The 16332-nt window shown below is 40.6% G+C and overlaps 1 protein-coding gene across 5 annotated transcripts in view; it reads right to left on the bottom strand.

Moving 5' to 3' along the window:
• Msh3 (mutS homolog 3) overlaps positions 1 to 16332 on the bottom strand; it is a 160734-nt gene that overhangs the window by 43323 nt on the left and 101079 nt on the right. For all 5 annotated transcript variants that reach the window (XM_057789597.1, XM_057789598.1, XM_057789600.1 and 2 more), the window contains exons 14-16: positions 6734 to 6921; positions 5961 to 6129; positions 487 to 551 (exon numbers count right to left, since the gene is read on the bottom strand). In XM_057789597.1, the coding sequence (XP_057645580.1) occupies positions 487 to 551; positions 5961 to 6129; positions 6734 to 6921 (422 nt within the window). The remainder of the gene's footprint in view (positions 1 to 486; positions 552 to 5960; positions 6130 to 6733; positions 6922 to 16332) is intronic.

Below are 16332 nucleotides of genomic sequence, written 5' to 3'. Positions count from 1 at the left end.
GAGCAGTAAGAAATAAGCAGCGCTCTACAGTCAAAAGTGCACACTTCTCAACGGATCCCTCCGAGGGACAGATGCCAACCAAGGGCAGAATGTGCTTCTCTAATATACTTTTCATTCACATTAATCATGTCATGATATCAGTTACAAAAAGAAGTAACTATTTTAACGGCATGCCAAGGAAAACACTGAGAATCCAGAACCACGAAGCTCAGTGAGGTAGAAAATGAGATTTCAGCTTCTTAGAAGAAATGTCAGGTACAGCATTCATCAAAAAGCCCAAACCACCACATTCATCTTCCAGCTGCTGTATTATAAATATGGTCTTCAAAATACTGTTAAATAAGTGACAAAAACAGTCATGACAATTCATAAGAAAATCAAGGGAGGAGAAGTACTCTCACTTCGAGCATGTGGCTGGTACTGGCCTAGTATCTCAGATACACTCGTCACATTCACACTTGAGCTTAAAAAATGCCCTAAACTTACCTTCCAACCTTCACCCAATCAGCTGGGATGCAAGATACAGCCGAGTTCTTTATTTCAATCATAAACTAAAATAAATGCAAATGAACAGTGAGATATTTAAATGGGCAGCCACCCACGGTGTATCATAAGGCTTCTTGGAAACTGTGTATGATAATTTAATAAACATTCTACACACTCAAAATAAATCCAGTATTATTCTTGGGAGAGTTTGAGAGTTTTCTAATAACCTCTTTCATTCATTACTATCCATGTATCTTAAGAATTCTGCTACTCAGTAAGATTAAGTTTGATAAAAGTTTGGGGGGGGGGGTGCATGAGCTCATGTGCCCATACTTAACAACTGTGGAGACCAGAGGAGGGCGTTGGTTGGGTGTTCTGCCCTATTTCTGTCCTACTTCCCTGAGACAGGGTCTCTCACTGAACCTGACATTCTTCGTTTCAGCTAGACTGACTGGCCAGCACGCCTCAAGGATCCTGCTGTCTGTTCCCTGCCACATGTTTGGAGCTACCCTTTGGAGCAGAATGGGCTTGCTGTCTGGTACACAACGGAAGGCAATGGCTGTCCTTCCTGCAAGAGGTCATCAACTGCCAATCATTCAGTAAGGAGGGTCGGGACCTTATGAACCACACCTACATCCATCACAGGCTGCTGACAGCCCAGAAGATAGCACATCTGTTCTTTCCATATAGCTTTCATGTGCTTTCCCCTCCTCCCTCTGCAATGTTCCCTGAGCCTCCAGTAAGACTACCTTCATATATCCAACTGTGCTCTGTCAGCAAACTTCTCTGACATGAGCCAGAAGCAAAGGAAGTCAACTTCTACCACACCTCATCTGAAGCACTATTCAGAGGTGTGTCCTTTCAGTGTGCTCAAATCTTTGTATACACACACACGTGTGCACGCATACACATACACACACATAACCACCTAGGGCTTGTTCAGATACACTTTCAAAAACCTATACTATAAGCAATAAGAACTATCACCTCTTGGATTAATTATCCCATGATAGTTTCATGAAGTTTTTCATTTGTCTGTTTTATGATATGCGTAAACTTTGCATTTGTCGTGTCTTTGATTCGTTTTTACACTAAAAGAAATGCTGTAGGTTTTACAGTAATGGTTAGTATTTATTAATTTCCATGCCAAGCAAAATTCTGAAACTAACAGTACCTTCATATATAGAAATTGATTAATAAAATTTCAAATCTCCCATACTCAAGTCTGTTAAGAAGTAACAGCCTAACAACGTTCCTATAGTTATAAAAAATTAAGTGGAAACAAGCCAAAATTTAGATATATTATTGATGGGAAAAATAAAATTACTAACTAAACTAAATAATTCTTCAGTTCAAAAATGCACTGTGAAGGCACACTGGCATTTTATGAAACAATTCTGAGAGTGCTATGCCAAGTGAAATATCAAATTTCAAGGCTACAGGAAGAAAAGCTCCCAACCCATGGGAGTTGGTGAAGGATGGTGAACATTTTGAAAAGCCCATAAAAGCAAGGTGTACCCTGAGAATCACTGTGCAGCTATCAAAGGTCCACTCTAGGGACCAGCAGCGTGCTATCCAATCACAGCCATGGAGAATGGGAGGTGCAGCAGGAGCCGGGAAAGCCCCCTGGACCTCCCGCTGGCTAGCGTGTGGTTGTAGTCTGTTCTCAGGTTTCAGTCTAAGAGTCTCAGCACAGCTGCACACTGTGCTCTGCTGCAGCAGCCTTAGCAGAGGAGCTGTCCTTTCCAGTTATCTCCTTTTCCAAACACCCTAAGAACGAGCAGGCGGGCCCTTTGTTTGAGTTTTACTGCTAAAGAAAAACCACCGGAAAAAAATAACGTGTGTTCTAGAAAGTTCTGCAAGTTCTCACAGCAATGCCCTGCTCTGCATTCCCAACCCCACCTCCCAGAAGTAGCACAAGAATTCTGCCTTCAGTCTAGGACTTTCTCATATTATTCTCCCAGGACCTACTTCTCTCTGGGTTAAATATCAGCCAGTGCCAAACTATGTTACACCAGCCTAGGCTAGCATCACTGCCAGGTCTGCTGAAAATCTTCTATCCCACCCTTTGCTCGTTTTATTTTGTTTTTAGATAGATGTGTCTTCATTAAAGTTCCAGTTGCTGTGATGAAACACCATGACCCAAAAGCAAGCTGGAATGGAGAGGGTTTATTTGGCTTACACTTCCACACTGCCGTTCTTCACTGAAGGAAGTCAGCTCCAGCATCACATTTGCCTGCATGCAGCCATGTTCCCTGTTATGACAATGGACTGAACTTCTGAAACTGTAAGTGAGCCACCCCAATTAAATGTTTTACTTTATGAGACTTGCTGTGGTCATGGTGTCTCTTCACAGCAATAGAAACCCAACTAAGACAGGACACATACAAAACACTTATTTGGAGGAGTTAGACGTTGTGAATGAACAAATTTTTCCTAAAGATTATTCCCAGTATTTTCTCCCTTTTCCATTAAGAATAATAATATTAGTGCTGCCTCAAATCTAAATATCATCCCACATCCCTATTGGCTCAGGTTAAGAGACAGTTCATTGCTGTCATAAAATATGACCACCATAGTGGTAAGCTATGTAGAGTTACATAATTTCTTCTTTCATAACTTTCTTGCAGACCAATACTTAAGGAAGCAGGACATAATGAGGCTTCATGTGCTAATGAGTACATGAATCCCAGGAGCAGAGGTGGAAACAAATGTTGTGAAAACACTAGCTTAGCAGTCTGGCTATTCATTTGTCCATTCTCAGTAACACGATTCATATTCTGTGTCAACAAGGGCCATGTATACAGAAATACACAGAAACAGGAGGGTATAAAATCACATTGAAAAGTAGTTTCTCTCCCTACTCATGAATAACATTAGTAAATAATGGCATGATGAAAAGGTATGTTCGTGCATTTCATGTGTAAGTTCCTCCCAATATTCTTACGACACAGGAGTCATGTGACATGTAACTGGCACATAGACTCAGTTTTCCCACCATAGCATCTGCAAGCCATTCCTACTATACATTGTTAGCAATTGTATTAGAACAATTGTGACCACTTAGATTTCACCAGTGAACCAAATAGTGGTATTAGATTACATGTAATTTACCAAACTCATAATCAAACAGTGGAAATAAGAGATACAATTAAATATTCAAGGTCTATTTAAATACTCAAAAATATTTGTGCAGATCTCTTAGTGAAACAGGCTTTGTTAAATGTCTGCTGGCTATAACATCCTCGGAACTTTAGTCAGAAGATGGACAAGCTAACTGAGGTCAGTGGTTAGTAAATGTGCACGGCCTTGAGCAATCTGATAAGCATACTATTGTTTATTTTACTTTCTTATTTCAAATTACTGTATAATTCAAAATCTTTCACTAAAATACACAAAGCAATGCAAATATTAAGGCATGTGATCTGGAAATGTTGTAGCTTGGGGGAGTCATTCTGGGGCTAGCAAAAAAACTGGCACTAGAGAAATTCCCAGGAATCCACAAGGATGACCCCAGCTAAGACCCTAAGCAATAGAGGAGAGGGTGCTCGAACTGGCTTTGCCCTGTAGTCAGATTGATGAATATCTTAAATATCACCATAGAACCTTCATCCAGCAACTGATGGAAACAGGGGTAGAGACCCGCTGCAGAGCACTGGGCTGAGCCCCCAAAATTCAGTTGAAGAGTAGGAGGAGTAAGAATATGAGCAAAGAGGTCAAGACCATGATGAGGACACCCACTGAAACAGTTACCTGAGCTCATGGGAGCTCACCAATTCTGGCCAGACAAGGAAGGAACCAGCATAGGACCAAGCTAAACCCTCTGAGTGTGGGTGACAGTTGTATGGCTGGGACAGACTGAGGGATTTGTCCCTGTTGCTTGTACTGGCTTTTTGGAACCCATTCTCTTTAGATGGATACCTTGCTCAGCCTGGATATAGTGGGGAGGGCCTTAGTACTTCCTAGGAGCAATGTGCCTCACCCTCTCTGGGGAGGTGGAGAGAATGGGAGGAGGGGAAGGAGTGGGAACTGGAATTGGCATGTAAAATGAAAAAAGATAGTGATATGTGTGTGTGTGTGTGTGTGTGTGTGTGTCTGTTATAACCAGGCTGTTCAGGTGGGCTCCCTGTAGCAGAGCTTTCTCTCCACAAGAAAAAAAAAATCTATTTTTTAAATCTTAAATAGAACGTTCACCCTAAAGAAATTATCCTTGTTTATTAAATTGATATTTTAACAAAGTAAAATGTCTGAAATTCCTTTAATGAGGATCTTCACAGTAATATAAACAGACGTAGTAAGAATGAGCCTCAAGGTGCAGAGCAGGCTTGAAAGCTACGACTTCATTTTTAAAGCATTTCTCTCTGAACAGTTCTCGTTCAGATATTAACACCAACTTTAAAGACAAGTATACGTCCTTGGGCTGGAGAGACTGCTAGGCGGTTAAGAGCACTGACTGTCCTTTAAGAGGATCCAGGTTCAAGTCCCAGCACCCACAAGGCCCAGACTCACTACTATCTGTAACTCCAGTTCCAAGGGATCTTACACCCTCATACAGGCAAACAAATATACATGAAATAAACAAATCATTTTTAAAAAGACAAGTATACATCCTCACCTATATTGCAAAGAGCAATGAGATCTATGCATGGCTACATTAATGTGCATTTCCACTCTTTAAATTAAAGACTGGGAGGAGTGCTGCCAGTTAACCCTGTGAGATCCAATCAGTATATGTGGTCTACTCAGCACCATCGCCTCTGTGAGGCAGAGGCCAAGACTAGCTTCTCTGCCCGGGACCTAGACCCTGTTAATAATAACTAAGAACTTCTGTAATGTATCTTCAATGGGTAACGGGGTACATGTAACACCAAGTTGCTTGAATTTATTTAAAGATTTAAAAACATTATTATGATTTCTTGTCAAAATAGGTTATTATGGCATATTTCCAAGGGAAAAGGCAGAAGGCTTTTAATAAGATATTTACAACTATCAGGTTCAAAGCCTTTTCCCTTCTCCCCTTTCCCCCAATGATAGGGCTGGTGGCATTGTCCTAAACAGATGGACTCTGGTCAGGTAAACAAGCCTAAAGGTTTCTGTTTCCTGAAAAGCTGACCTCTTAAGGTGGTTTCTGTTCACCAAAGACCACCCTCAATCCTCCAGGAACTTCCCTTAACCTTCCCTCAAACATCACCCACTTCCAGCAAGGCACAAAGTTCCAGATCAGCCTTGGCAGCCTGTTCAGCTCAAACCCCCATCACACTGTCATATAAAATCTGCTTGCTTTTCCACCACCTTGCCCTTCTCTGACCTTGGCAGTTTGAATAGCAATAAATCATTCTGCTCATGGATGGGTCTAGTTCAGTAGTTTTTCTGCGCCGCTGCTTATAACAACCTATCCACAGATTTTACTTATATTATGAAAGAGCTTTTCTACTCCAAGAAAACTGCTATGAAATGAAAATGCTTGACATTACCTCTTGTCCTGATACAGTCACATATTGTAAAGAAGGAAGTTTTAGTATTTTTCGTAATTCTTGTAAATGCATTTGGATACTCTGAGTAACTTCTTGAATTTCATCTTTCCTCTTTTTTATTAAAGGGAAGTCAGAGAGGTCTTTGAATAATTCAGTTTTATCCCCAACTCTAAAATATGAAAAATGCAGATACATATATTGAAGCATATTAATTAGACCAGTTATCAATTTTGCAGCATGATTAAATACCAACAGACTGGAACTCAGGAAAACGTGGTTCTAATTCCAGCTCTTCCACTGAATATTTATGGGGACATTCCTCAAATTCCGAGGACTGACAAATCATTTTTATTTTATTCACAATTGTATAGTAAAACCAAGAAAGAAAACTATGGCGTCATTTGCCTAATAACAACAAAGGTGAACTCGGCTTCCAGTGAGACACAGCATAAAACTACACCCTTAAGAGGACACCTGCAGATTCTAAATAAAGAAGACAATTGCCCCTGGGTATCTAGAAAATGGGGACAAGGGCCAGATAATGGCACCTGCTTTGGAGTTGATAAACTGCTACTACCAAGCTTTAGGAAAACTTCATCCTCTCTCATCTGATACCCAGGGAAGTACTTCCTCGGTCCTAGATTGTGAACTACCTGAGTTTAGACAATTATAAATGTTTCCAATTACGTAAGTACTCAAGCAACTTCCCACACCAAGTAGCAGATACACTGGTTGATGGTTGCTAGGGGGAGGAAGTGGGAGTCCACACTTACTTGGCAGCCTGTTCATTCAGAATCTTTAAGTAATGTTCCACTGGACTGAGGAGCTCAGGGGTTTCTAAGATGAGCGTTCGCAGTAAGTCTGACCGTACGTGGGAATTCACAGCAGGCATTAATGTTTGAAGCTCTGACTTCAGGTGACTCAGGCTTTTGACAATCAAGAAGAACTCTTGCGTAGAGCACTGGAAACAAATATTTTTTAATTGAAACAGCATTAAGAGCTGGATGTGGTGACTCCCATGAGGATCCCAACATTTAGGAGACTGGGTTAAAAAAGAAAAGGTCTGTTGTAAGCCAGGGCGCAGTAAACAAACACTGAGGTGCACTCTGCACCCCATTTTAATTTGGCCCTTTCAGTTGGCTTACTGAGGCCAGGTGGCCAGGTCTGACATTGGGGCACTGATTGTTATTAAGGAGAGAACCAGACCACCAGAGGCACTGGGGAAGAGGGGAGAGCAGCTTTGCCAAAAAAGGGAGTTTGAGTTTCATAGGGTAGTTTTAGTTGGGCAAGAAAGCAGTAAGGACAAAGGAACCGTTGCAGGCGAAAGGGACTGTAGGGGCAGGCAAAACTGTACAAGGGGTGAGGGAGGCTCGGCTGTTAGGACAGCAGGAGGCTGTAGTCAAGCTGTTCTGCTGGGATAAGGGGCCAGCAGACTTCTGAGAAGTTCAGAACATCCATACAGCTTCCATTTGCAGGAGGGGCTGGGTCCCACACAGGTCATCCATTTTGGTGTCCTAAGTGACTCCATCTTTGGGCCAGGCTAACAGTTGTGAACCCCCAAGTTTGATAACAATAAAACAAACAAACTAAAACTGCAAGGCAGTATTTGTCATTTGTTCAAATGTCGAAGATCTGCTTGATAATAACATGTCACATAAGATGTAAAAGAGCCAGCCTTCTCCACTAGCAGTAGGAGCAATCTTCTTGAAGAGTCTAGAGGTCTATGTCCTCACAGCTATTAACAAGGTTCTCAGAGTATGAAGAAACGCCCTTGGAAAGCCAGGCTTCTAGGCTAAACCTCTTAATAGGAAAGATACTAGTTTCTCTCTCCTGAGATACACGAAAGGCAGATCATTTGTGAAGTACTTGCCACAGTCAGTAGTAAGCCTGTTTTGCACAAAAGTAGGAATAGGGGAGGTCAATTTAATAACCAAACCAAAAAAACAAAAAAGTTAAAAATTTCACTTGTATTAGATCTTAGAAGTATGTGGGTACTAGAAAAAGTAAGCCAAAGAAGAAAGTTAATAAAGATACATATCTTTTGGTTAAGGCAATTATGCTCCAAAGAGCAGGCCACAGCACAAGACATATCACTGGAAGGAGCAGAGCCTAGGTCCATGTGTGACCTGTGGCTCGGGCTCAGTCCAGCCTGGCTAGGAAACTATTCACATACAAGACTGTACAAACTCTTCTCAACACTGGTGAAACATCTTTATCCTTAAATGTATGTACCAATTTTAACATCTAATATGGGTTCCTGTGACACAATTTTCTAAGATTTGACTTTGAACTTTTGATATAAAAAGAAATAATTTATTTTACTCCACATTAAGCCCTCTTGGAATCTTCCATCATTTTTACTGTATAAGCACCTCCATGAAAATTCTACAACCACAGGTCCTAGGCTGCCCCACAGAACGGGCAAGATCTGGACCCAGGATGTCACTCAGCATTGGTGCAAACGGCATCAGCCTGGAGTAATGCAGTAAGAAGAGAAAACTAAATGAAAGGGCCATGGATAAACCCGAGCAACTACTGCTTAAAAACAAACCAACTAAACTAACAAATGGCATGCACTGATGGTGTGAGCAAGAGCCAGCTAAGAAAACTGTGGTGCGAAACATTCAGACTTTCTAAAGTTGGTTTGTCACCACTTTGTCCTTCGCCTTTGAAACCAATCTTGAGCCTCACTCCAGTGAAACACAAGAGCAGCACCGAGGAAGAGCTTCCAAGTGAGTCACAAGTTCTAGTAAAGCACAGTCAGAAATCTCAGAACACAAGCCATCCTTGCACTGCACATGGATTACTTTTCAAATGAATAAGATTGTAACTTCTCTAGAACTCGGGAACTTGAAGGGGAACATAAAGCTTATGAGAGGTAAACCAAAGGAAGTTTAAAGACAGGCCGCAAAGCGGCCTAGAAATCACCACAGCTTGGCAGGATGTCGCCCACCTCCTGCCATGGGATACTTTGACCTTGCTTTTTTGATTAACAGCTCAAACAAAATCTGTTCTGCTCTTATTTTCTCTTGAAAGAAAAAAGGGGGGAAGGGGGAAATCTCTGACGTCTGTCAAAAATTCTTCCAAACAGTGAAGGCAAAATGCCTGGAGATCAGCTGACTGGCTGCCAGGGATGGGGCCAAGGACACAAATAACACATGGTTTTGTACCTCTCTGCAGCACCAAAGAGAGTTTTCCAACATCAACATGGCATCTACCACTGCCAGCTAAACGGCAGCACAGCACCCAATGCTGCAGTTGACTCCACCGAGCATCACCAACTCAGGATCTGCTTCCCCAGGATCTGCATGACCAAATCCAGTTTGTAGTTTGTTTCTAATTTAACTGAAGTGCAGGGAACAATTACATAAGTCCTTCTGAGTGCCACAAATATACTCAAAGGCAGTACTTATCATTCTAGCACTATTTCCCAAGGAAGACAAGTCTTAAAAAGTAAACATTAATGAAAATTGGTCACACTAAACTTTGGGCATATAAAAATTTGTTCTACCATGAATTAAGCAAGCAATTTATATTTGGCAAAAAGTAAAATATAAATAAAGTTTGAGTGTGAAGAGTCAACCAGAAAAAAAATTGCAAAGGCAGTTGAGAAAACCGCATCAACATGTTAGCATCCAAAGGATACAGCAACTAAAACATAGTCAAGGATACTGGATGTAAGCACAAATTCTGTCATGTTAGTAAGCCACTAGCCCTCTGTGGTGGTCTGAATGAAAATGACTCCCACAGGCTCATAGGGAGTGGCACTCTTAGGAGGTATGGCCTTGTTGGAGTGGGTGTGTCACTGGAGGCGGGTACTGAAGTTCCAGATGTTCAATCCAGGCCCACTGTTGCTTTCAGATCCAGATGCAGAACTCCCAGCTACTTTTCCAGCACCATGACTGCCTGTGTGCCACTATATTCTTGCTATGATAACAATGGACTAAACCTCTGAAATGTAAGGTAGCTGTGGTCACAGCAATAAACCCCTAACTAAGACAGCCTCTTTTAAAAAGCACGCATTATACAACAGTATGCAGTTGTAGCATGACTACAGTGCGGTAAGAAAGTGATATCACACCCCTGTCCTCTCAAGGCTCAGGTCATTCCACAACAGGAGCAGAAAGACTGTAGGAGCCAGAGGTGGTGGTGACTGCACTGAAACAATGCTTTCCAGACACACAGGGCACTTGTACAGATGAACTCATAAAAGGGCTAATGGCCCAAACGGCTATGGTGAGTTAAGCAACACAGGACGAGAATGTTGACTCGCTACTGACATCTGCAGGCTGCTAGCATCCAGGAAGAAACCTTAATAGACCTGGATGGAGGTGGGTGGTCCTTGGACTTCCCACAGGGCAGGGAACCCTGATTGCTCTTTGGGCTGACGAGGGAGGGGGACTTGATTGGGGGAGGGGGAGGGAAATGGGAGGCGGTGGCGGGGAGGAGGCAGAAATCTTAAATAAATAAATAAATAAATAAATAAATAAATAGAAAAAAAAGAAGAAGAAGAAGAACTAAATAGTGGGCGGTGGGGTGGCCCATACCTTTAATCCCAGTAGGCAGGCAGGAGGCAGAGGCAGGTTGATTTCTGTGAATTTGAGGTCAACCTGGTCTATAAGAGCTAGTACCAGAACAGCTAAGGACTGTAACAGAGAAACCCTGTGAAAAACCAAAGAAGAAGAAGAAGAAGAAGAAGAAGGAGAAGGAGAAGGAGAAGGAGAAGGAGAAGGAGAAGGAGAAGGAGAAGGAAGAAGGAAGAAGGAAGAAGAAAGAGGGAGAGGAAGAGGAAGAGGAGGAAGAATGAAACAATGTAGCCTCCTAATACTAGAAGCGCTAATACCTGCAGCTCAGGAAAGTCCTGACAAGGGAGCACATAGAGTAGTGTGGTCTCCTAAAACTAAGGAATCCCCAACACCGCCCCCAAAGAGGAACATCCATCCTCCTCCAACCTCTGTTGGTAATTACAGCTGGGAGACTGCAAGAGGACAGAACTGTAGTTAAAAACGTAACCCAAGAACTCCCTCTGTCCCTAAAGCCCCAAACGCCCTGCTTCACAAGTACATGCATGGTCCCTGTTCCCTTAGAGGAACTGTTAACTCACCCCTGCATCCCTTGGACTCAGCCTCCAACTCCCTCAGCATCCCCTGGGAAACCTCCAGCCCCTCCAACCACAGAATACAAGAGACAGAAGAGAGAATATCAGACACTGAAAATAAAATAGAAAAAAAATGGATACCTCAGTCAAAGAAAACTTGAAATTTAAAGAAATCCAGGCACAAAATACCCAGGAAATCTGAGACACGATAAAAAAGACCAAGTCTATGAATAATAGGAATAGAGGAAGGAGAAGAAACCCAAGTCAAAAACACAAAATATATTTTCATTAAAATTACAGAACAAAATTTCCCTAACCTAAAGAAGAAGGTACCTATCAATATACAGGAAACATACAGAACAGGAAATATACTGAACCAGAATATAAAGTTCTTTTGGCATATAATATTCAAAACACCAAACATATAGAAAAGGACGGAACCTTCATCTGGCGATGGATGGAGATAGAGACAGAGACCCACATTGGAGCACTGGACTGAGCTCCCAAGACCCAAGGAGGGAGAACATGAGCAAGTAAGTCAGGACCATAAGGGGTGCGCCCACCCCCTGAGATGGTGGGGCTGATCTAATGGGAGCTCACCAAGGCCAGCTGGACTGGGACTGATGGAGCATGTGATCAAACCGGACTCTCTGAACGTGTCGGACAAAGAGGGCTGACTGAGAAGGCAAGAACAATGGCACTGGGTTTTGATCCTACTGCATGTACTGGCTTTGTGGGAGCCTAGTCTGTTTGGATGCTCACCTTCCTAGACCTGGATGGAGGAAGGGGAGGACCTTGAACTTCCCACAGGGCAGGGAACCCTGGCTGCTCTTTGGACTGGAGAGAGAGGGGAAGGGGAGTAGGGAAGGGGGATGGGGGAGGGAAGTGGGAGGAGGTGGAAGTTTTTAAGTAAAAATAAAAAAAAATAAAAGCTTCAAGGGGAAAAGATCAAATAACAAATAAAGGCAGACATATTAGACTATCAAGACTAACACCTGACTTCTCAATGGGGACTCTAAAGTCAGAAGGGCTTAGGCAGATGTTCTGCAAACTTTAAGATATCACAGATGCTCATCAAGACTACTATAATCAGCAAAAGTTTCAATCACAATAGAGAAAGACATTACAAGATAAAAACAAAATTTAAGCAGTATTTATCTACAAATCCATCCCTACAGAAGGAAAACTAGAAAGAAAACTTCAAACTAAAGAAAACAGAAAGAATGAATGATATAAAACCAGCAAATCAAATGGGGGTACAACACCACAGCAACAAAATAATAGGAATCAACAAACATTGCTTATTGATAATTTTCAACATCAATGATCTTAATTCCCCAAAGAAAAAGAAAAAGACTAGCAGAAAGGATTCTATAACAGGATCCATCTTTCTGCTGCATCCAAGAAACACATCTTAACATTAAGGATAGACATGACCTTAGCATAAACGAATGAAAAAAAGATATTCCAAGCAAACGGACCTAGAAAGCAAGGTGATGTAGTTGTTTTAATATGTGACAAAATAGACTTCAAGCCAAAACTAATCATAGCAATAGGGAAGGATACTGCATACTCATCAAAGGAAAGATCCATATAAGGATATTAGAATTCTTAACATCTATGCACCAAATATAAGGGCACCCAAGTTTATTAAAAAAAAAAAAAAACACTACTACAAGTTAAATCATATGTTGATCCCCTACACCATGATAATGGATGACTTCAATTCCCCATTCTCACCCAAGGACAGGTTGCAAGACAAAAACTAAACAGAGACATGCTAGAATTAACTGATTCCATAATTCAAATTGGCCTAACAGATATTTACAGAACATTCCACCCAAACACAAAAGAATATAGCTAACTTCTGGTACACAAAGCAAGTCTCAACAAATACAAGGAAACTGAAATAACACCCTGCACACTACCTGGTCACCAGGGATTAAAGCTGGATATCAACAAAAACAGAAACAACAGAAAGCTTGCAAACCCACAGAAACAAACAAATAACAATGAAAAGAAATCAATGAAACAAAGAGTTGGTTCTTTGAGAAAAACAGTAAGATTGATAAACCCTTAACAAATTTTTAACTAAAAGGTGGATAGAGAAGATACAAATTTAAAAAATTAGAGATGAAAAGGGGATATAACAACAGACACTAAGGAAATCCAGATAATAAGGACACACTTTAAAAAGCAGTACCCCACCAAATTAGAAAATCTAAAACAACTGAGACATTTTCTCAATATATACCACTTACCAAAGTTAAACCAATATTAGAGAAGCAATTTAAACAGATCTATATTCCCTAGTGAATATTAGGGTCATTAAGTATCCCAACCAAAAAAAAAAAAAAAAAAAGAAAGAAAGAAAGAAAAGAAAAGAAAAAAAAACCCATGATCAGATGGTTTTCAAGAAAGAGTTAAGACCAATACACCTCAAAGTATTCCACCAAATAGAAATAGAAACAGAAAAAACATTTATTTTATGAGACCAGAGTCACTCTAATACCCAAACCATCTAAAGACTCAACAAAGTGAATTAGACAAACTTCCCTTACAAACATACTCAATACTCAATACAATACTTGCAAACCAAACCTAAAAACATATCAAAAAGATCATCCACATGATTAAGCAGATTTCATCCCAGAAATGCAGGAATGGTTCAAAATATGAAAATAATCCACCGTATAAATAAACTTAAAGAAAAATACCATATGACCTTCTTATTAAATGTCAAAAATGTCTTTGACAAAACCCAACACCCCTTCATGATCAAAGTCCTGGAGACATTAGGGATCAAAGGGTCATATCTCAATGTGATAAAGGCTATTTACACCAGGGCCACAGCAAACATCAACCTAAATGAATAGAAACATAACAGCATCTCTACTAAAATCAGGCACAAGACAAAGTTGTCCAATCTCTCCATATCTAATCAATATAGTACTTGAGGCTTCAGCTAGAGCAACAAGACAACTAAGGGAGAGCATAGAAATATGTATTGGAAAAGAAGTAGTCAAAGTATCTTTATTTACAGATGACATTATACATAAGTGACCCTAAAAATTCCAAGGTACTCCTACAGCTGATAAACACCTTCAGCAAAGTGGCTGGATATAAGGTTAACTTTAAAAAAAAAATCAGTGCCCTCTGTGGTAGTTTGAGTGTAATTGGCCCCCATAATCTCATAGGGAGTAGCCCTATTAGGAGGTATGGCTTTGTTGGAGAGGGTATGGCTATGTTGGAGGAAGGGTGTCAATTGTGGGGGTGGGTTTTGAGGTTTCCTATGCTCAGGATACTGCCCAGTGTCTCAGTCAACTTCTTGTTGCCTAGAAGATGTAGGATTCTCAGATGCTTCTCCAGTACCATGTCTGCCTGCATGCTGCCATGCTCCCCACCATGATAATAGACTGGACCTCTGAACTGTAAGTGAGTCACTTCAATTAAATGTTTAAATGTTTTTCTTTATAAGAGTTGTTGTGGTCTGGTGTCTCTTCACAGCAATAGAAACCCTAACTAAGGTACCTTCCTACATACAAATGAAAAGTGGACTGAGAAAGAAATCAGGCAAACAACATAAAATATCTTGGGGAGGAACTCTAACCACACAAGTGAAAAAACCTTCTGTATGATAAAAACTTTAAGACAGTGAAGAAACAAATTGAAGAAGAAATCAGAAAATAGAAAATTCTCCCATGCTCATGGATTAGTGTTGATTTAATACAGTAAAAATGGCTATCCTACCAAAAATAATCTACACATTCAATGCAATCCCCATCAAAATTCCAACATAATTCTTCACAGGACTTGAAAGGTCAATTTATAGCTTCATCTGGAAACACACACACACACACACACACACACACAAAGAACAGAGTAGCTAAAACAATCCTGGATATTAAAGGACCTCCTGGAGGAGCCACAACCTCACTCTCAAATTGTACAACAGAACTGGAGTAGTAAAAGGAGCATGGTATTGGCACATAAATTAATATGTTGATCAATGAAATAGAAATGATTGGCCATGTTAAGTTCACACACCTATGGGTACCTGTTTTTGATAAAGAAGTCAGAAATAAACATTGGAAAAAAGTATCACAAACAACTGGCATTGGTCAAACTTACTATCCTGCACAAAACTCAAGTCCAAATGGATCAAAGATCTCAACATAAGGCCACAGAGACTGAACCGGAGAGAAGAGAAAGTGGGGAATAGCCTTGAACTAACTGGCCCAGGAAAAAACTTTCTGAACAGAACACCATTGCACAGGCATCAAATCAACAGTTAATGAATGGAACCTCATGAAACTGAAAAAATTTTGTAAGACAAAGGACATCTTCTTGCAAAGTGTCAGCTTACAAAATCGGAAAATATTTAAAATATATAAGAAACTAAAACAAAAATCTAGACATTAAAAAAACCAAAAGAATCCAATTTTAAAATGGGGCATGAATCTAAACAGAGAATTCTCAAAAGAGGAAATTCAAATGGCTGAGAAGGACTTAAAGAAATGCTTTTCTTGTTTATTTTTTTAAGGCACGGTTTCTCTGTGTAGCTTTGGTGCCTGTCCTGGAACTAGCTCTTGTAGAGCACACTGGCCTCAAACTCACAGAGATCGCCTGCCTCTGCCTCCCAAGTGTTGGGATTAAAGCTGTGTGCCAACACCATCGGTTTAAGAAATGCTTTTCAATATCAGTAGTCACCAGGGAAATGCAAGTCAAAACTGTGTTGAGATGTGATCTTACATCAATCAGAATGGCCAAGATCAATAAAACAAATGACAGTTCATGCTGACAAGGTTGTGGAGTAAGTTGAGCACTCATTCATTGCTTGTAGGAATGCAAACTTGTACAGTCACTATACAAATTAATGTGGCAGTTCCTCAGGAAGCTAGTAATAGAGCTATCTCAAGACCCAGCTAGCTACGCCGCTCTCAGGAATATAACCCAAATGACTCTTCATCCACAGAGACACTTTCAACCATTTTCACTGTTGCTCTATTCATAATAGCCGAAAAAATGGAAACAGCCTAGATACCTGTCAATGGATAAAGAAATAAAAAAAATAAGATGCATTTACACAATGGAATATTACACATCCCTTGAGAAACAAAATATCTGTGTAGTGGTGGTGCACACCTTTAATCCCAGGACTCGGGAGTCAAAGACAGGTGGATCTCTGTGAGTTCGAGGTTAGTCCTATCTACACAACGAGTTCCAAGACAGGTTCCAAAGCTACAGAGAAACAGTGTTTTGAAAAAAAAAAAA

Source organism: Chionomys nivalis, chromosome 15, assembly GCF_950005125.1.
Source record: "Chionomys nivalis chromosome 15, mChiNiv1.1, whole genome shotgun sequence".
In the NCBI taxonomy this organism is placed as follows: Eukaryota; Metazoa; Chordata; class Mammalia; order Rodentia; family Cricetidae; genus Chionomys; species Chionomys nivalis.
Note: the sequence above shows the minus strand (reverse complement) of the source record. Positions and strands in the feature narration are given on the sequence as shown.